At 38.0% G+C, this 22509-nt stretch overlaps 1 protein-coding gene across 9 annotated transcripts in view; it reads left to right on the top strand.

Annotated features, from left to right (window-relative positions):
• sw (short wing) overlaps positions 1–22509 on the top strand; it is a 207023-nt gene that overhangs the window by 76955 nt on the left and 107559 nt on the right. For 7 of the 9 annotated variants that reach the window (XM_067137238.2, XM_067137237.2, XM_067137242.2 and 4 more), the window contains one exon: positions 19519–19539. The exons of 1 other annotated variant lie outside the window; for it this stretch is intronic. In XM_067137238.2, the coding sequence (XP_066993339.1) occupies positions 19519–19539 (21 nt within the window). Of the gene's footprint in view, positions 1–6307; positions 6371–19518; positions 19540–22509 lie in introns of all 9 variants that reach the window. One more of the 9 variants, XM_067137245.2, reaches the window with a different exon arrangement.

The raw sequence follows: 22509 nt of genomic DNA, 5'->3' as shown, positions 1-22509 counted from the left end.
TTAGTTAATTGCATTATACTGTAGGACCTGTACCGTATGTAGGCTACTAACTATGGTTGTCACATAGGACGCCAGGAATACATTCTCTCCGTCTCTCAGTGATAGACATACTGTAGCCTACAACGTGAAAAATTGTCCCAAATTCTGCAAACTAACATTCAGAAAATGCACTATGATGCAAGTTAACAATATATATATGCGTCAAAGTCAGAATAAAAGTCATATTATGCAATATTAAATGTCCGAATATGCGCTATTAAATCCAAAACCTTCCAGATATGCATTATGCATGAATTTTCTCCGAAAAATGCCAAAACATGCAAACATGCACGGAAAAAGAATGGTTATTTGGAATTGTTAAGCCGTAAAACGAATATTTGCCAAGTTTGAGAAGTGTAGCTAGCTTTTTTAAAAACATGCATTTGCATGGAAATCCGGGCTCTAGTTATAACATAGGTTAGTTTGTGGAAAGAATAAATTAAAGTTATGTCACATGGAGACTATCATTGCACAGTTTTTGTAGTGTTGTAAAGAAAGTGAAATTGTTCCACACGAAGATTATCATGACACAGTTCATTCCGTAAAATAGGTAAAGCAAGGTAACTTCACAGAATACAAGTATTTACACAGTTCAGGACATTAAGTTATTTCACACGACGATTCGTATGATTCGTGTAATACAGTTTATGAATGACTTTAAGTGTTTGAAACACAGTCTGTTCTCTGAGAAATATTAAGTTCAGAGATTATTAAATGTACGAGTTATGCAAGTGTTCACTGCACAGGCAAAACTCTTAAGTTGGACACGCTAGGTTATAATCACTTTGGAAATGTTAAAGTATAGCAGCTAATTTGTTTGGAATATTTTAAAGTACCTTAATCACTGCTCACACAGTTCATTCTGTTTCCATGTAGAAATTTAAAGTATATATTCTTGCCAACTTTGAAGATCTCCATTCACGTAGCCATCTCGGCTCACCGATGTTCATCGGCAGTCAACCATTGGGGGGTCTGACCCTGTTCTCATGTCTTTTATACTCGAGTTGTGGATGGTGACTGTTTCATATTTCCTTTAATACCATCTTTAATCCTTGGAGGATCTTATTGAAACTCCGAGATATTGATGGCATTACTGCAAGGCATTTGGCGGTGTTATTCCCATGCTTGTACGATAAATATTATGGGAGGTATTCAGAGTAGAAGGAACGGAACATTCTATGGATGATATGACATAGCCTGGGTGAGGTGAAGCTGGTCGCCACATCACTCGCCACGTGTTAGCTGCAGCCAGCGGCTTGCTAGCGTGCATAGAGAGTTTCCAAATTTTAGCATTTGTAATCTTATTATATATAAATAAAAATAATTGAAATAAATGAATAAAATCATTACAATAAATTAAAAAAATTAATGTCCGACTCGTTGGCTGAATGGTCAGCGTACTGGCCTTCGGTTCAGAGGGTCCCGGGTTCGATTCCCGGCAGGGTCGGGAATTTTCACCATCATTGGTTAATTTCCCTGGCACGGGGACTGGGTGTATGTGTTGTCTTCATCACCATTTCATCCTCATCATGACGCGCAGGTCGCCTACGGGAGTCATTTAAATCTAAGAATTTCATTTTTTGTCCGTATTGAACTGGAATGGAAGAACTCTTAAGGTTTCACTTTACTTTTTCCTGCCTGCTGGCTCTTCAGAAATGTGTGCGCGTGCGTTTGGTATTCAGGAATCATTCAAAGCGAATATTTTCGCACTGCAAGATATGTGGTTAAGGTTATTTTTAATATTTATAACTTTTGCTTTCTCAACGATTCATTTGTTTCTATATTCGTCCCTGTTTTTATCTCCTTGTAAGATGTGTATTGTTTAATGTAACGCCTTGTGTAATATAAATGTCTACATGCTAGCCTATTTCCCACATTTTGGCTGAAGATGACGCCAAACAGCGTCGAAACTAGTTCCAAGTGTAAATATATGTTGTAAATAAACTATAACATTTTTGTATTGAAAAGGTGGACCCTTTTAAGTTTCCTGTCTTACGGGAATCAAATAAAAAGACCTGCACCTGGCGAGCCGAACCTGTCCTGGGATCTCCCGGCACTAAAAGCCATAAGACTTCATTTCATCATTTCAGTAAAAATAATTAATCGAAATTTCCATAGTATGGGAGCCTGAGTTCACCAGAATGGATCCCTCAATGTTAATAAAGCATGATAATTCTTTCTCCCAGGGCATGTACATAAAGCTGCATACTGGTACATCTGCTTCAGGCCTTACCTAACCTTCTGAAAATGACTAAATAAGTAGGAACTGCACCTAGGTGCATCAATAACTCCACTGATTCCCAAATAACTATATTCTGAATAATATCCGTGCACGAGCACCTCATCAACACTTCAAAATATACACAAAATACTATTGGAAGACTCCATATTTACACAATTATTGAACAACAAAAAACAGTGGGAAACCAAAAAAAGGTCCAAGCTACCATTTGCTGTCAGCCCGATGAACATAAATTACAAAGTGTATATATATGTAGATAAATACCCTTCACTGTCTCTGTGTATCAACAGAAGTTGCATATTCTCATATTGGCACTTGTTACATCACATGGATACTGTACCTTCATAATTATGTGTTCACTGATTTTAATACTTGGTTTTAAGATACTTTCACTTGAGCAACACACGCTTGTTGTTTCTAAACATAAATTATGGAAAGTCTGAAATACAGTACCTCATAGCTCTCACCAACATATGAGACACCAACCCGCAACAAGTGATAAAATACCAAGTGCCCAAGTACTCCACAGTTTGTAGGTCAGTACCACACATTGCCTTCCACAAAATTTCACGTCAACCACATTCCACAAAAATTTTAAGGCAAGCACGCTCCACCAAAGTTTTAAGACAAGCATATTTCACAAAAGTTAAATCTCCTCTCACTTTCTGTCAAAGATTCAGTTCAACCTCCATTCCTCCAAAGTTACATCTCCTCTTCCTACCAAAGTTTTCAGTCAACCACGTTCCACAAAAGTTTATAGTCAACCTTCTGCTGTTTTCACACATGCCTATATAGACCTCAGCTTCTCCCTGCTCCCACATGATACGTCTAGATTGATCCTGGCCGTCCAGTCACAAGTAGAAGATTAAATTACTCTGAAGATAACTGCGTCTACTTCATTGTATTCGCACATGTGAAATACAATTCCTCGAAACAATAATACAGTCCAACCTGCCCTAACGGATACCCTTATTCAGCGGACACCTCCCTATACGGACAATTTTCCTCAGAACCAATTTTATTTTACATAAGACAAGTGTTAAATTGGCCTCATTTTAGCGGACACCTCGAACTCCGGACAGCGGACATCGTAATTTGTCCCGTCCACTTGACTTGCGGACTTCACACGTTGCGGGACAATTTATTATGCTGAACCACATGTCATCCTTTCTTTTAAAACCATTCTTCAGACATAAGGAAATACCTTTTGAATGTTTGTACTGTTTTGCGAGCAAGGGGAGAGGAGGTACATCGGAATGCAGTTCTACCTAGTGGTGTACAGACCTATTCTGAGAATTCTAATTGCCCAGAAATGCTGCCAGAGACTGTTGACTCACAAGTTACCTGGAGATTTTCTTCCCTTCTTGCATCATTCTATTCATAACTCGGATTGTCGCTGATAAGGTCGAGCTCAGGTAGTCAACTTGAGAAGGAAAAGACAGTACAGGCGCTAATTAGCAAGACAGAAATACCGTAGCATTTCAGTTGTCTGTTAAACATGAGTAACAATTGATTACTTCACGAAGCTGTAATGTTTGTAAATGATGCAAAATACTTACAATAACTCTCTATAAAATACTAACACAGAAATGACTTAGAATAATAAAAATGAAGATATGTATGCTTATATTTAAGGCGGATGTTCTTTGCCGTTAAAATGTCTGATTTTTACAAACTTGTTTTAGCGGACACCTCTCGTAACGGACATTTTTTCTCGGAACCGACGGTAAACGCAGAAGGGAGGTTCGACTGTAATAATATGGCTTTATACAAACAACTCTGATTGTTTCATACATCCTTGAACACAGTCCCTTCTTACTAGTGAACACTTGCTGAAAATTGACAATATTTACTTACATCCAAGGTGCAGATCCTCTCTCTTAGTGATATATATAAGTACTATCATACATTCTTCATGAAAAGATTACAGGACCAGTGTTCCTGGTTCATTATATGTATGTACAGTATATATATTGACATTTTGATATACACAATTTAATGTCCTTGTTTCAGCCATTCGTGAAAGATTTGACCCCTTACCTTCCATAAACATGTGTATCCCTTTTGATAAGCTGCCTCTTGTTCAGTGATTGTGTGACTCAGATCTTTTCACATAATATCTGTCAGATGACAAGTACAGATTAATCCGTGTTCTCTTGCTCCCTGATTAGCTTCAGTGCACCTAACATAAAAAATTCCAAGCAGAACGGTTGAGCTCATTACAAACTAAGTTCTGCAGTGTTACCAAACGTATGATTTGCTCTATGTTATAGCATTTGGAAGTTTTGATGCAATTCGTGGTCAGTTTATGACTGTCCCTTTTCAAACAGGTTAAAATAATCCTTTCTTGATTTTTGCTGTTCGTCGATCAGGGGAAGTTACTCAGATTTGCAGAAATCTCTTTACATTCTCTCTTGCAAATGGATGTTTGCTCTGTAGTAACTTTCAATTCATCCAAATCCATTTCTTTAAACAGTGTTTTCCAAAAGAAATCAAAAAGCTGTTTTGGGAGTCTAATGTTTGGCAAACGGTATGTGTGTCCAAAAAAAAAGCAATCCTCAGTTTTCTCAGTGTCCATAATAATAATAATAATAATAATAATAATAATAATAATAATAATAATAATAATAATAATAATAATAATAATAATAATAATAATAATAATAATCAATAGGTTGATTTAATTGATTATTTTCACCATGTTGGTCCATATTGACTTATATTCAAATCTCTATAGAACACTTTCCCCACCATTAATTACTGGTAATTAAATATCATAAAATATGTAAAGTATTGACTAGGCGGGAAAGTGTTCTATAGAGATTTGAGGTCGATTTAAATCGAAGGTTACTCTAAATCTTCTCCATTTGTTGTGAACAGCACATTGGCGCAACCTGATCGATGAACTTTCAAGTCGGAAGTTATATTTGCCGGACTAGATAGAAATTTACCATTAATTTTTCTGATAATAATGTTTTGTTGTAACAATAAGTAAAGAGAGAGATTTGATTAGAAAGCTACTGATGGTTAGCTAGCATGGCATTGTGTGGTGTATTGAAATGGCGTATGGCTTTTAGTGCCAGGAGTGTGCGAGGACAAGTTCGGCTCGCCAGGTGCAGGTCTTTTGATTTGATGCCCATAGGCATCCTGCGTGAATAAAACATGTAGATATTCAAATTACTTTATATTTTATGCACTGTTATTGACTAGAAAACTACTGATGTTCCAAAACTTACAATCCCCTGGTAAGTCAGTAATTTAATTCTTAAGCAGTGATGAATTGATGAAAATAGCAATTATACATTTTGAAGTAAAAGTTAACTTCTGTCAAAAGTAAAAGATTTCATTCAACACTAGTGATAAAGCAACAAATGACCTATGCATAATAATTTGAGAGATAATGAAACATCACTTGTAGTTGGCACAGTATATACAGTGGCTGACTAGCGACCAGCTGGATATATTTACCTTATAGCGATGCAGATTTACTAAATTGACAACCTGGTCACTATTTCCTTAGCAACAAGCTATCCACACTGGGTGATATTCAGTTGTTTTCACAACCTAGGCACCAGTATCATGCCCCATCTTTTGAAAATAGCACTGTGTGTAATCTTTGGCATTTGTTTAGCTATTGTTATAACCATTTTAAATTAACATGTCAGGAGAACGTTCAATCATCAAGGCTACTTTTTTAGAATATAATGGTGTAATATACCAAGATGGTAGCTGCTTCATTGAGCTGTAGAAATTGCCGTTGCTATGAGGTTATATTTAAAAGTAATTGTAACTGTTTGAAGAAGGTACAGTATGGCTTGCTCATTCAGTTATATTATTTAGGCAGAACATTTCTCTGAAGTGCTTGGAATGTTTTGGATCCTGTGGCTTCCATTCATTGGTTGTGCCATATATATGTGGAAAATTGAGGACTCATTATGGAGATGTCAAGCCCGGGCTCTGGTCACAGTTGAATACATTACCTTAATAGTGTTATTGTTGTACTGCTCTTTTATGCTTCTAAACAAGGATGGTCTTCGTCATCTTCTCCCCTCAAAGGCTACTTTGAAGATTGGTGGAGGCCTCGCAAAGGTGGGTCTCTTTTATCTATTAATAAATTAGGAGTGGGTTCAGTGGTTGATGTTAGGGATATATCAGAGAAGAATTACTTCAAATATGATTTAGCAAATGAGATAAATAGTGGTGACTTGACGCAAGACAACAGTTCTGTTGATTTATCTTATCAAGTTAGTTACCAGGTTGGTAAGCATAGCTTCTCTCTATCATTTCCTTGTTATTAGCCTTGTAAGCTTTCTTCAACTGTATTAGGGATAACTCTCCTGTGCTTCCTTTGTGAAGTAATTCTTCAGTATCAATAGACATTCTGTTTAACATAATAAAACATAATATGACTGTCTATAGTGACAACAGGGGATCCACATGTCTGTATAATAAGTTGCTAAAGCCAGAATGCTCTTTTAGTTGTAGTATAATTAAGAGGATGTAAATAAAACCATTCTTCAATCATCAGAATATTGTTAGTATTTTGATAGTAAAACTTGGAATAACAATCCTGGGTTAGTATTAGATTTCCCGAAAATTTGTCTCATTGCACTGTAGGTGTAATGTACATATATTCTAGACTTATTAGTATAAGAATCTGCTGTTGGTCATCAATACTGAATGATAAAAAGAGGCATTTATAACATTTGAATCTGATAAGAGTTTATCATAATGAAGAAAACTATTGGTTTGTGTAGTGTAAGTATTAAATGCATATTGTTTGCTATTTCATCACTAGTCAATGCTGTTTAACTATGTGAAAGATGTACAAACTGGCTTCTGGGTACTACTTCTTTCAAGACTTGTTGGTACTGTTGATCAACATATTGAAGTATCAGTAAGGTAGTGTTTTTGTATTAGTTTTATGCAGTTCAACTTTTAAAGAAGTAAAAACTTTAAACACTAGGGACCTCAGAAAGTAATGAATAAAATGCTTCATTATCGGTGGAAAAAATACTTTAAAAGGTGGTAAAAAAAAAACCTGTAAAAAAACAAGACAAGAAGGTGTAAAGTGATTAGTTGTTAAATAAGCTGAGATAATTTCCATTTTTAATGCATCATAATAGTACATTATGCAACGAGTCTATAATGGCAATAATTAAGACACGAGTATATTTATACGAGTGAAGTGAGTTTTATAATTTCCATCAGAGTGTCTTACCATTATAGGCGAGTTGCATACGACTGTTTATGCTTGACGATAATTATAACTCTACTTTTTAAATGTTCATAAATTTCTGTCAATATGTCGCTTGACAGTTGAGTTTGCTGAACAGAGCGCATACGTTGGGTTATTGATTTTCTGTGAGTGTATCTGAGACCTTGACATTGTCGTATGTTTTCAAAGCTTTGATAGAAAGTTATCATAACCTAGCTTTATTTCAAGTACAAATTGTTTATTGTACAGTTGGTGAAGTGAATTTGCGGGAATGTGCCATGTGGTTGGCGGAATATTGGAAGTAGGAGGTGCATTGATGTTATAACTCTACTTTGATGTTTGATTTTAATACCAATATAAATGGTCCATTATTGGACATTATAAATTTTCCAGGTAACTCATTTCTGGTTGCCAGCGTTTCGCCCCAGTGTGGTAAGTTGGGCTCATCAGATGGTAAATAGCACACCCACCAAGACACATGGCTAGTGCATACCGTGGAGGTTCCCTATGGGAATCAACATCTATATCATGTTTGATTTTGGAAACAAGTGCGAAGCTAGTGCGTTAAGCGCAGGTGTGATGCTATCCTTACCTAATTGGTCAAACAGTTGTATCATAATGAAAATCTGAACTCTGATAGGAGGAGAACCTGTATCATAAAGAAACTTGAACTATAATGAGCCTCATTAAGATTCAGTTTTCTGGCATATAATATTTATATATTGGCATTGTCGAGCATAAAGTATCATAAGCTTACTTAGGTCTAATAGCATTAACAATAATAATGGAACTGGGTGTGCCAACAATTCTAGAAAATTCACTTTGCCACATTACCAGTTCTACTCAAATTAACCCTTTTAGCATAGACCATGTGTATATTGGGTGCCGAGCCTGAGGTTTTTTGGAACCTCAACATTTGAACAGTCAGCTGTTATAAGTAACCTAGGTGTCATTAAAGAAGTGTATGGTAAAATGAAATGTGAGGTAGTTTCCCGTAGCTTTCCTTACCAGGCCAGAAAATGTTGCTACGTATGAGTCTGTCAAATCCACCAAAATGCGTACACCAACCATTCCTATGAACAACGCTTTCACAGAGACTGGCTGCAGAAGGAATGGCATTACTAGCATCACTTGTACACCGATAGGTCTTATGGTGAAGATGGGACAGGAAATGGCTAGGAGTGGGAAGGGAGCGACCATGGCCTTAATTAATGTACAGTTCCAGCATTTGACTGGTGTGAAAATAGGAAACTATGGAAAACCATCTTCAGGGCTGCCGGCAGCGAGATTTGAACCCACTATCTCATGAATGCAAGCCGACAGCTGTGCGACCTTAACTGCATGGCCAACTCGCTCTCGCTAGATAGAGCATATAAAATATATAATATACAAAATTCCTAAATATTTTGGATTTCATACTACATGCAGTAAAAGTCTGTTCCAATCAAAACATTTATGTAAGAAGTTTATTGAAAAGACTTTGAAACATATTATTGTGAACATCATTTAATAATGTCAAATATTGAAATATTGTTACATCTAAATATATAAATAAATATATAAATATAAATATGTTATATGCAACGTGACCTCGAAAATGTTGTGAGATGGACAGCAGGCAATGGTATGTATATAAACGGGGTTAAGTCAGGTTGTGAGTTTTACAAATAGGAAAAGTCCTCTCAGTTTTAATTACTGCGTTGATGGGGTGAAAGTTCCTTTTGGGGATCATTGTAGGTATCTGGGTGTTAATATATGGAAAGATCTTCATTGGGGTAATCACATAAATGGGATTGTAAATAAAGGGTACAGATCTCTGCACATGGTTATGAGGGTGTTTAGGGGTTGTAGTAAGGATGTAAAGGAGAGGGCATATAAGTCTCTGGTAAGACCCCAACTAGAGTATGGTTCCAGTGTATGGGACCCTCACCAGAATTACCTGATTCAAGAACTGGAAAAAATCCAAAGAAATGCAGCTCGATTTGTTCTGGGTGATTTCCGACAAAAGAGTAGCGTTACAAAAATGTTGCAAAGTTTGGGTTAGGAAGAATTGAAAGAAGAGCTGCTCAACTAAGTAGTATGTTCCGAGCTGTCAGCGGAGAGATGGCGTGGAATGACATTAGTAGACGAATAAATTTGAGTGGCATTTATAAAAGTAGGAAAGATCACAATATGAAGATCAAGTTGGAATTCAAGAGGACAAACTGGGGCAAATATTCATTTATAGGAAGGGGAGTTAGGGATTGGAATAACTTACCAAGGGAGACGTTCAATAAATTTCCAATTTCTTTGAAATCATTTAGGAAAAGGCAACAGATAGGGAATCTGCCACCTGGGCGACTGCCCTAAATGCAGATCAGTTTTCATGCATTCATTCATTCATTCATTCATTCATATGGATGCTAAAATAAATGACAAGCCCATTGTCGCATGGGGGTGGATCACGGATAATTTCATGAATGAAGAGGCCTAAGGAGCTCGAATACTTTAATATTCACACCTGGGGAAATTACATTGTGGTTCCCTTCTGGGAACTTATTTCTTGAATTAAATAACTGTTCAAATATTCAGATCAAACCCGTTTCTGTGCGATCGTCCTGCGATATGACGTGGTTTTGAAAGCAAAATTTGTCCATAATCACAAAATGACTAGTGAAATGTACAAAAAATTCATGAATTATGGAAGAATTCATTAAAAAATGGTAAAAAATGATCAAAATTTGTTATATATCATGTCTAAAAGTTTGCAAATTGTGCAATAGACATGGAAAAAAAAATACTTGTATTGCATCTAGCTTACAATTTATAAAAATTGGTAAAAATCCCATTTGCAAAAATATGCAGGTCCCCAGTCACTGAAACATTCACCACGCTCGAAATATTTATTTATGAAGTTAGCAAAATCACATTCTAAAGTCCAATATTGCCTTTCTACTCTTACAAGGAAGAGTTGCAGAGTTATTGACGTGAGTCTACGAAATTCACAGCATTAGAACAGTGAAGGGCCCAATGTGCCATATATATATTTTTTAAAGCTATTTGTTCGGGACGTCGATCTATAGAAATCTTTTGCCCCTACTTGCACTATGTGATATGAACCTGCGTGTAATTGAAATGGAGGAAGGGTAGAGTGTTAAATGTGAGGAAAGGAACGTTAAGGACGACACAAGCACCCAGTCCCCAGGCTAGGGATATTAATCATTAAAATTAAAAACCCCTGTCCCAGTCGGGAATCGAACCCGGGGCCGCTGGGTGACAGGTGTGCCATATATTACAATAATAACAGCTTATGTTGTAATGATCCACTTTTTCAATACTATATTGCATGATGTTTAAATTACATTTTTAGTCAAGGAACTATTTTTGGCCTTGGCTGGTCATCAGCCATAATACAGAACTGTACAAACACATCTAATAACTAAAACAAATGTACAAACATACACAAATGACATTAAAAGGTATCAAAATCAATTGGAGATCCTAAAATGAACTATGGGCACAACACATAAAATATAAGATGAAATTAAAATAATGCTCTTAGTGAGATCTAAAATCCTTAGATCCTTAGTGCTGGTAAGATGTTGCAGGAGCTGATGGTTGGTGGAAGTCTTGAAATAAGTTCATGTTAAAGCTTCGGGAGGACACCTTGGGATCAAGAAACCCCTGGAGAAAGTTCAAGAGCAGATCTACTGGGTGTATCGCTGAGTGGATATGGAAGACATCTGCAGGAAATGCAATGATTGTGTAGCCAGTAAGGGACCAAGCCAAAAATGTAAAGATCGGGTGAAGATGTACAATCTGCCCTTGCGAGAGTGGCAATTGATGTGGCTGAGGGAAGTGCCCTACCAGTGGACTCAGGAAATAGCTCTACTCTTCATCACGGACTACTTCATGCAATGACCGGAGGTGTGTGTTCCTGAACGAGGAGGCAATGGTGGGGGAAACCCTTTTGAATAAATTCAGCTGCAGATATGGAGTACCATTAGAGCTACACACTGACTAAAGGAAGGTACTTCAAGTCAGCAGTCTTCTAAATCCTGTGCCAACTGCTGCATATCCAGAAAACCAGGACCATGCCTCTACATCCCCAGTTGGATGGAATGGTGAAAGGATTCAACAAGATCATCTAGAATCACCTGTGAATAGTCGTAGCGAACATCAGAGGAACTGGGATAGTCATCTTTCCCTATTCCGCATGGAATACCAGTCCGCAATGCACAAGGCTGCAGGATGCACACCAACAAAGATGATGTTTGGAAGAGAACTGCGCCTCCTGGTGGATTTAGCATTTGGCTGACCTTAGGACCATCCTCTCCTGACTGACCAGTACTGCCTGGATGTGGGCAGGAAACTGAAGGAAATTAACAAGACCAAATGAAAGCATGATATGACCAGCGAGTGGATGCTACAGGATATTGTGAGAACAACCTAGTTTGGCTGTATAATCGTGCAAGAAAGAGAGGCTTGTCTGCCAGGCTCCAGAAGGTGTGGAAAATCTCTTACTGCAAAAAATCAAGAAGATAACTTACAGGATGATCAGCTGCTGAGGGTGGGGGGCAGTGTTACATGGTAATGTGACTGTTGGCCATCTTGAAGGAACTCAATGGGTTGGTCACATCTCACGAGTCAGTCAAACTTTATAGTTCTCTTGAATAATCACACATCTATTTCTTGGTGCAGCATTTAGTATTACCAAATTTAAATTGATATTTTCAGCTTGAGGATTGGTTTATTTCAGAAATGGCTGTACCCACCAGCTCCATCATGTTATGTTTGTGATGTTGATTTATCTTGGTAATCACTTACACAGACACTTCCAAATTATTTTAACGATGAGCAGCTAATGATTTATCATGCTCTTGAGGTGTAACAAAGATCCAGTACTTATACGTTGGCTCCTTGTTCACAGTTTACCTTTTGAAAAAAATATTTGGTATGGATAGGCAACATCAGTTGTTTCATCTCCAATCCAGAGGCAACCAATATGATCTTCTGTGCTAGACAACTCCAGGAAAAATGCAGAGAACAGCAGCAGCCTCTGTATTTAGTTTTCTATGATCTGGAAAAAGCCTTTGATTGAGTACCAAGATCTGCTATGTGGAAAGTAGGGATGGGCTGCGAACGGAGTCGCGAAGTGTCGAGACTGCTACCTCTGGAACCGACACTCTCGACTCCAGTGTCGACTCCACTGATGTACTAACGCCATCTAACAACTATTGTCGGAACTGCTTGGAATTATAGTTCCACGTTCTTCCCTTGGTAATTTGTGATAACGATGAATACAAGATGATTATTAGCCAGTAAACATTAAATATTGTTTCAGGATTTTACCATCGTTAGTGTTAATGTTGTAGGTCTATTTTGGTGACGATGATGATAATGATGACGATAATAGTAGTGGTAATAATAATCTGACATTATACTTTTACATAATCGCCAATATTGAATTCAATGAGTTCAGCTCCGCGGTGTAAGGGGGGGGGGGGGGTAGATGCAGAGTGGATTGTTGTCCCATAAGCTCTATACTCTGACCGGCCAACCGAGCAGAGGAGAGGCGGTCACGGCTCTACCGTGGCTCTACGCCTCAGCATTCGGGAGACGGGCCTGGGGCACAGTGCTGCACTTCTCGCCTGGCCTCGCCCGTCGGCTGTCCTGCGAATGGTTTTCCGTAGTTTTCCATTCTCCTGCACTAAGGTAAATGCCGAGACAGTTCGTAGTATAGGCCACGGCCGCCTACCCCGCACCTTCTCCGCACATCTCCTTCACCGTAACAACTCTCCCGGCCTGAGAGACGGCGTAACCGTCTAAGAGGCCCGCCTCCCCCTTCAGGGGAGGAATGAAAACGTTTCGTAGTAGTAGTAGTAGTGTAGGGGGCAACGCGCCCGCCTGTCACCCGACGGTCCCGGGTTCGATTTTCGGCCGGGTCTAGAAAGCCAAGAATAACGGTCGAGAGGATTCGTCGTGCTGAACATACGTCACCTCGTAATCTACTGGCCTTCGAGCTGGGCAGAGGTCACCTGGTAGGCCAAGGCCTACCAGTGCTGTCGCGAAAAGGGGCTTTTGTGTATTATACTACTACTACTACTACTACTAATAATAATAATAATATATTCTGACGGAATAATCTTCAATAATCGCCAACGTGAACTTGAAGTACATAATACAAACAACTTTCATGTACTAACGGAATATTACAACACATGTTTCACCAATTGTTTTTATAATATTCATAACGTATTACGACAGAATCGTAAGTAATCGCCAATATGAAATTCAGTTACATAATAAAAAACACCGGCGGGGTATTACGTATGACAACAATTTCTTATCAGTTATTGCTAATAATAATAATAATAATAATAATAATAATAATAATAATGCAACAAGACTTAACGTGGTCCTAGAATTATAATGAAAACCTACAACCTGTTTTCGAGTCATTGAATGAAGCCCCATCCTGCGGCGAGGATAGGAATTGTACCGGCTGCCGAGGCCTGTCGCACTCCTCTGGGGCAATGATGAATGACTGACAGATGAAATGAAATGATGTTGGAGAGTGTTGCTAGAATGAAAGATGACAGGGAAAATCGGAGTACCCGGAGAAAAACAAACCTCACCTGCAGTGACCGGGATTTGAACCACGGAATCCAGTGGTGCGAAGCCAACGCGCTGCCGCCTGAGCCACGGAGGCTTTTTAATAGTTTTATCTACGTTCGAATTATGTTAGAGGATTTACCCATATTAGATTTGTTTTCATCGTTCATGTGCAATTCATAATGATTTACCATCGGTATCTGTTTATCAATTTCCTGATCACGACAAATAAAGACGTGAAATTAAATGTCCGTGGTCTGCTATGACGATACTTTCTGACTTGACACGTTTAATTTTATTTCAACTACACCATTACGCTCGTCGTCTTCGTTAACGATATCGTACTTCACTCTACAATACTCTTAAAAAACCCAATGGGCAAATGAGCAGCAACATGTATGATATTTCATGTTATTTTCCGCCCCTCGACACGCAAGCGGCCCCGCAATGAGAGTGAAGTTCGCTTGGAGTCGCGAGGCTTCATGCGAAGCGACCGTGCGGCCCGCCAATGCGCATGAGGTTAACTTGGAGTCGAGAAGCTTCATGCGAACCGAGACCGATGTTCGGAGTCGATGGAGTCGACTCTCTCGATTCCAGGCTTCAGTCGCGCCCATCCCTAGTGGAAAGTATTGAGACATTTTGGATGTCCTGAATGTTATGTGGAATTGGTTCAAGCTCTTAATGATGGCATGTCTGGACAGGTTCTTCATGGTAACTCAGTTTCAGGTTCGTTCCCAATCACTCATGGATTGAAACAAGGCTGTGTTCTTGCTCCTACACACTTTGCACTCTACATGGCTGCCATGCTACATGAATCATTTGCAAACAACTTAGGCATGGATATTAAATTTCATTTTGATGGAGGCCTTTTCAATCTGGCAAGGCTTCGCTCACAAAGACTGCTTTAAAACTGCATATGATCGCTTTGGTCTTGCCATTAATGCGGAAAAAACAAAGGTACTTGCACAACCTCCCCCAGGATTAACACTTCCTGAGTTCAGTATTTCCACCTTAGACACAACACTGGAACAGGTTGATCACTTTTCATATCTTGGAAGCATCTTGTGTAAATGGTGTACCTGTGAACAAGACGTTGATAAAAGAATTGGGGCTTCTCATGCAGCATTTGGACGGTTAATGCACAGAGTCTTCATGAATAACAACCTAAAACTGCATACCAAACTCATGGTGTACAAAGCTGTTGTCATTTCCACGCTGCTGTATGGCTGTGAAACTTGGACACACTATCGCCATGATATCAAAATACTCGAGCGCTCCCACCAACAGAAAATGAGATTCATCTTGAATATTAAGTGGGAAGACTATGTGACCAACACAGCAGTTCTCGACAAAGCGCAGCTAAATAGCATTGAGGCAACAATCATCGCTCATCAACTGAGTTGGTTAGGCCATGTTCACCGCATGGGTGATACCAGGCTTCCCCGCCAAATTCTTTATGGTGAACTTTGCTCTGGTAGTAGACCTCATGGAGCCCCTCCTTAAGCATTTTAAGGACCAGCTGAAACGCATTATGAAGACGACTGGTATAGATATACAGACATGGGAAGAATGTGCTGTGAACAGCTCACTGTGGCGGAATACTGCATCCACCGTCAACGTGTTTGAAAGAGAACGCCGCAGACATCAAGAGGCCAAGCGACAAGCAAGAAAATTCCGTCAGTTACAACCCCGCCCCCTCCATCCATTCAGTGTGATTTGTGTAAGTGTATGTTTTATGCCAGGATTGGTCTGTTTAGTCATCGTAAACACATCCATAAACTGAGTTGAACTGTTCACCGTATGCAGGAAGAAGTTAGATGTAGTCAGATCGAGTTACAGCCGACGACGATGATTTGGTATGGATAGGCAACATCAGTGGTTTTATCTGCAATGACAGAAAATCTACTTCACAAATTCTCTCAACTGTTCCTCCTGACTCACCTCGAGCATAATCTGTAGAACTTCTTGTATTTTGTTTACATTATATATATATCAGTGCAGTGGTCATATCTGGATGGACCCTCAAGAAATCATCCAATTCTGCACTGATATTTACTAATCCTGCTGGAGACTGTGGAGTAGTTGAGAATTCAGTTTGTATTGTCTGTGCCAGCTCATATGCACTGCAGAATCTGATTCAGTTTATTCATAATATTTTTGCACAAATGTTTTTCTTAACATCATTTTGAACATGCTTTGATTTTCTGTATTTTGTGTCTTAAAGTTGCTAACTTTCGAAACAGTGATAAGCTAATGGCTTAATGCATTTTTTACTGTTGATTTTGGAGGTGTTATGCTGCGTGGCAGATATACTTCTTACAGGCAGAAGCATAGAAAACAGTACGGGGAATTGTTTTGTTCACACACAACTACAATTTTGCTGGTCATTAACTGATGAATTAAGTATGTTTGCCCTACCAGTTCTTATGTTTAACTGTCTGGTGTATGGTTTGAGCTGGTGGTCGTAATGTTTTAATTTCCAACTTCTCTATTGACAAATGCAAACTCAAGGGTTTTGGCAAGAAAGTAGACAGAGTTCTTGGTGAAAATGCATTAGCCAGGTCTGTGGCAAGTTTTAAGAACACAGTACTGACAGCGAGACCTCAGCTCCCTCCCAGTATCCCCTACCAAGAATCACATTACAAAGCACACCGTCCTGGGAGATTCATGTGCACAGAAAGCAAGAGGAAATATTCTGACCAGCTGAGATGTGGCAAAGCAATTACAAGCTACCTGGACTAAATGAAGAGGAAGTCTTACTACTATGGATACAGGGGGGCTTTAAGCGGGTAGCTCATCAGAAACTTTCTGAACTGCAATTGAGAGAAATAACAATTTGGTTTCAATCCAATTAAATATTGTAATGAAGAGGACGATTGTGCAAACCAGCCAGGCAGGACTACCATTGACAGATATATTAAGCAAAACGGGTACATGTCTGAGACACTCAAAATGGATTTTGATCTGTAACAGAGCTAGGACCATTGCACTGAGCCTTTGGGTTCCCATTGTAGAACGACTTGAACACGTCATGTATGGGAGTGTGATTCATCATACTAGTTAGATCTTTGCCTACTTAAGTAGTTGATTAGATCTCATAATGATAACTTCTTTGCTTCTGGTGTGAGAGAATCAGCCATCTAGGAAATGTCCTAGTCTGTTGCCCAGGAGACGCCCAGACCTTTGTGGAGGCTTCTCTCATTTCCCCATGTTCTTTAGGGAATTCCAGGGAAAGAGAAGCAGGTGGAGAATGCAGAAAAATGGATTACTCCAAGGTAGTGTACTTGTATGAGCCCTTTTTAACATCTATACAAATGATCAACCATTACCCAAAGGAATTCAGAGTTTCATCTATGCTGACAACCTTGCTTTCAATGCTCAAGCCAACAGTTTTGAAGAGATTGAAATGATTTTCAGTAGCGCTTCGGAAGATCTTACTACATACTCCAGGAATAATCAGTTGAAGCCAAATCCTGCAAAAATTTAAACTTGTGTTTTCCATTTAAAGAGTAAACAGGCTGATAGATACTTGAACATCACATGGGGAGGGATCAAGCTGGCACATTGTGAGACCCCAAAATATCTTGGCTAATTTAGACTGCACACTTTCTTATAGCAAACATTGTCTGAACACCAAGAACAAAGTGGCTGCCAGGAATAATGTGGTACAGAAGCTGACTGGAACAACCTGGGGAACACGTCCAGACACAGGGGGAACCTCATCACTAGCATAATGTTATTCGGTAGCAGAGTACGCTTGCCCAGTATGGTACAGATCTTGCCATACCAAAGAAGTAGACGTGGCAATTAATGAAACATGTCAGATCATCACAGGCTGTCTAAGACCTACACCTGAAAGAAAAATTGAAGTGTCTTGCTGGTATCACACCTCCTGATATCCAACGTGAGGTAGCAGCCTGCAAGGAGAAGACCACATCATTAAAATCCTAAGCTATTCCACTGTATGGACTCCAACCAGCACCACCACAGTTAAGTTCACGCAAAAGTGTCTTGAAGACCACACAGAAACTTGAAGGAACACAACAGCAAGCAAGACTCGGTTCATGGCGAGCTAGGGTGGAACATCTTGAATAATGGAAAACACCTCGTGAAGAATTTACCAGCTGGGCATACGGAGTACTGGACGACTTGGAGATCTTTAAATAAGCTGCTCATGAGTATTGCTTGGTGCAAGACCAATCCGCATAAGCGGGGATATTTGGTGGATTCTGTTGTGTGTGACTGTGGTGAAGTGCAGACTATGGCCATCTGCTAGAATATCATCTTTGTCCTGCCACATGTACTGAGAAAGAGCTGCTTGAGGCGACAAGGAACTCGCTCGACATTGCTAATTTCTGGTGCACCACAATATGAACCTTTGGTGCACAGATTTTTTAATTTTTTTTCATCTTTTCTATAGACATTTTTTACATCTTTTTATATATATATATGAAACTCTGCTTCTGACACAGTATAAACAAAACCATTAATAAAATAAATAAATAAATAAATAAATAAATAAATAAATAAATAAAGTAGTACTTAATTTTTTCAGTTGGGGTTCTCTTATGTTACCCCAAAAGTTATTTTGTTACCAATTACTGTGGTTCACTGCTTCTGCTAAAGGTATTTGTCTCTCTCTCGAATCATATCCAAAGGATTTTCTATTTATAATCATGTAGATCCTCAGTTATGATGAAGATTCTTTTCGTGACTATCTACTGAAAATTGGTTCCCGGTGCATTTTGTTTCACTCGTAGGTTAAAAAACAAAAATGGATGGTGATTGAAAAATGGTTTTCAAGATTGCTTTATTGAATGGTGTCTGTGTTGAATATAAAATAAGAATATGACAAGATTAGGGTAGAGCAATGTGTTCATACAAGTCAAATATTGAATTCTCAAACATAATGTTGTGCAGCTGTATTTACACGAAGTTATTTTAATGAAGTAGTTTTACAAGGGAAGTACACAGCAGTGTATTCTATGGAGCAGAGACCTTCTAAGGATGACTGTATAATGTTATCATAATTGACACTTGTTGTGTAATGTCCTGGTTTGGTCATTACATTTTTTACTGTTAGCTTAAGTTTAAAATAAATAAGGCATGTCAAAGCCATATTTACATCTGTGATTTACATGCCTATTGCATTACTTAGATTTGCATTAGTCTCTTACCTGGTTAGGCCCTTCAAGCAGTACTTACTAGAAAATCAAGGGGAAATTTGTTATAATTTTTGAATGTTTTTATGTGTAATAATCATTGGCTGTAGCGATTGAGATGTGGGCCCATTTAGAGGCTTGAGATATGCCATGTAAAATGCTTCTTAGGTTTTTGTTCGTGTGAATACACTGCACCTGAGAAATGTTCGCATTCACTAATCAAATCACGCCTTTGTTTTTGTTTTTGTGCCTGCGCCTTGCAGCCCACGCATTTGGCTACTACGGTAAGTTGGCAGTTCTGTTTGCCAAATGATTACACTTAATGGTTATTTTATATAATGTTTAAAAATTTAATATTCAGTAAAGTAAGCCCTCCTCTTAGAAATGTTGTCATTTGGCATTTATAAAACATAGCTTTGATAACCTTTTATTTTACCTTACTTTTAGTTATTTAAATGGTAGTTTTAATTATATTTAATGATATTATTTTTTTATAATTTCTTTGAATTGCTTTGAGATCAGCTTTTGAACTCAAATTATTGTCTGTTGCTTTCCATCACAACTTAACGCATCTTCCAAAGAATTCTCGAAGATCCCCCCTTGGTTTTTTTTTTTTTTTTTAGCAGATTGCACATTGGGGTGGAATGGTCTGTGTATTTGTGAGGCAGTGTGTGCATGTGTGGTTTTTGCCAGGACACAGCAGCAAGTCTTAACAGATCTTCTCTTAGCTTCTCATGTTCAAAATACTGTAAGTTTTATTCTTTAAAACATTCATATCCAAGAATAGCTGGCATATCCAGCTGAGAGAATAGTGTCCTTATTTTTGGTACCACATGGCAGTGGGAGTGCAAATACATTAGTTACAATAGCAATGCTTTCTTACCTTTGACACATGCATGACTGCTAAAATGCTAGTTGGGTCTATAAAATATGGTTCTTGGTGAGTGATTATGAGGACTGAAATTATTATACTAAGCAGCAAAGTTAAATTTGTGTGACTTCTTCAGCCATGGGATTCTTAGTGCATTTTTACCATGTGATGTGCATGCTGGGTTTGGTGTGAGTTGGGAGAGGTAATCTTAGAGCTTTTGAAGGAAAAAGATGGTTTCTTTTGTAATGCACTCTGCTTTTTTTTACCCGGTGTTTTAGTTGAGGTCCTGTATCCAGGATAAGATCCTGTGTGTGATAGTGCTTTTTGCAAGTTTACAGTGTATCTCCTATGATATATCTATAAAATAAGAGTTTTGTCTGTACATTGCTCGGAATTAAAAAACAATCATATTCCTATATCGGTCGTATCCACAGTAAGAAGGAAATGTAATTTTAAATTTTCAGTCAACTCTGTATGTATGTATGTATGCCACCACGAGAATAGACGAGCAGAATTTATTGAAAATCGGTGTGCAACGTTGGGGAATAAGGCACTTCAATCTAGATTATAAATAATTTTGTTCAGGCTGGGTGAAATGGTAGTTTAGGGGAATGCCTAAAATTGGAATCTTAAATATTTGTGTTATTTTTGGTTCTATATATAAATTCTAAATAACAGAAGTTCAAGAAAATACAATTTCCTGATAATTTATGTATTATACAGTTTTACCATATGAGGACACAAGTTTGCATCTTACCGTACCGGCTATGATTAGAGATCTTCATAATTCAGACTTTTCTTGCTTGCTCCATGTAAACGCGGAGCATTGCTAACATGGAAATATTGTTCAGTGTTTTAACTGGCATTGGTAGTGCTTATGTCATAATTATATTAAGGGGGAAAAGTGTGTTCTCATAAACGTACATCTCCAAGGAAAATTGTAAAATTGACTATGGAAATGAGAAAAAGTCTTGAAGGAACTTGAAGGAAGGAAGATTCCTTTTACATTGGATGTCCTAGTATCACAGTTAAAAGAAAACTACCTAGATATGAGGGTCTACAATATCAGAACTTGATACTTGGCTTTCATTTATCCCAGAAGGAAGGGATCAAATCAAGATCAGCAATAATTCAAAACAATATGAAATTGCAAAGGGCCACAGAGAGCAAGCAAGAGAGTACATCACAAAAATTCACTGACAAGGAGAGGCATGCCCACTTATGAGCCCCAAAATCTGGGGGAATAACATGAGGGGTGAACAAAAAACATAATTGTGCATATGCTAAGAAAATATCCCGTCAGTGAAGGTTACTTCAGCTAGTGAATAAAATTGATGTTCCTTTTCACTGTTAGTATGAACATACATGGTACAGTAGTACATTTTACAAGGAAAGCACTACAGAAAAAAAAGAAAAAGAAAAAGCAAACCAGGAAGTATAAACTTTTTGTGTAATCATCAAAATGTAAGATTCAAACATCTGTCACATTCCTGAATCCAGCCATAGCTTTCTTTGTAGTCAAGTGTCCTTGAATCCTCCTATGCACCATGAACTTCATTGGAGGCATTTGCACTATAGAAGCTCCAATTTTTGGAGCACTTTCTCTTTCCATATTGTTTTATAAAACGGATTTTCTATGCACGAGCATAAAACTTCGTAAAACAGGTCTTCATTTTAATATCGATTCTTTTAAAACAGAATTCCATGATTCACACAGACTACTGTTTACTCTCAATACAACTGATTGTCCTATCTTTCTTACATGGATTGTGCAAGCTCTAATATGTGCTTCTATCACTTTCTATTAATACTCCATTGATAAAAATTGTGTGGTCTATAGAAGAAACATCAGTTTTGATCCTATTAATTGATTTTAGTCACCTTCATTGCATGCTGAATTTGAAATTGTATCTGGTTATATAGTGGCAGATTGTAAACAAATTGTTACGTAGCAGAAATAGAGTCTATTGTTACTTTGTGAGCAATTAAGATATTAGTGATTTTCACAATGAGAGAAGGTGATGTTCTTCAAATAATATTAATTTATGGCAAAGTTATTCACTTCTTTAGAGGAATGTGGCCAAAGGTAAATCTTTGTCAATATTTAGAGGCTCCAGAAAATTCAAAAATTAAAGGTTGCTTTGAGATATTTAAATGTTTTTTAAAATATTCTAGAGATCTTATAGATATGATAACTTGGCAAATCATCTGGCTGTATGAATGGATATATTTGGCAGTCAATGGACTTGTCACTTCACTTCTTTTTTTTAATTCTAATAAATCTGGTGTCAATATTCCTTCAGATCTGCTCAACACAATTCCTTTATTGTATGTACTAGGTGTTAATTGCACTTTTCTTTTGTTCTTTTTTTTCCTTTGTTCT

The sequence above is a fragment of the Anabrus simplex genome, chromosome 1 (assembly GCF_040414725.1).
Source record: "Anabrus simplex isolate iqAnaSimp1 chromosome 1, ASM4041472v1, whole genome shotgun sequence".
In the NCBI taxonomy this organism is placed as follows: Eukaryota; Metazoa; Arthropoda; class Insecta; order Orthoptera; family Tettigoniidae; genus Anabrus; species Anabrus simplex.
This window is presented reverse-complemented; position numbering and strand designations above follow the sequence as displayed.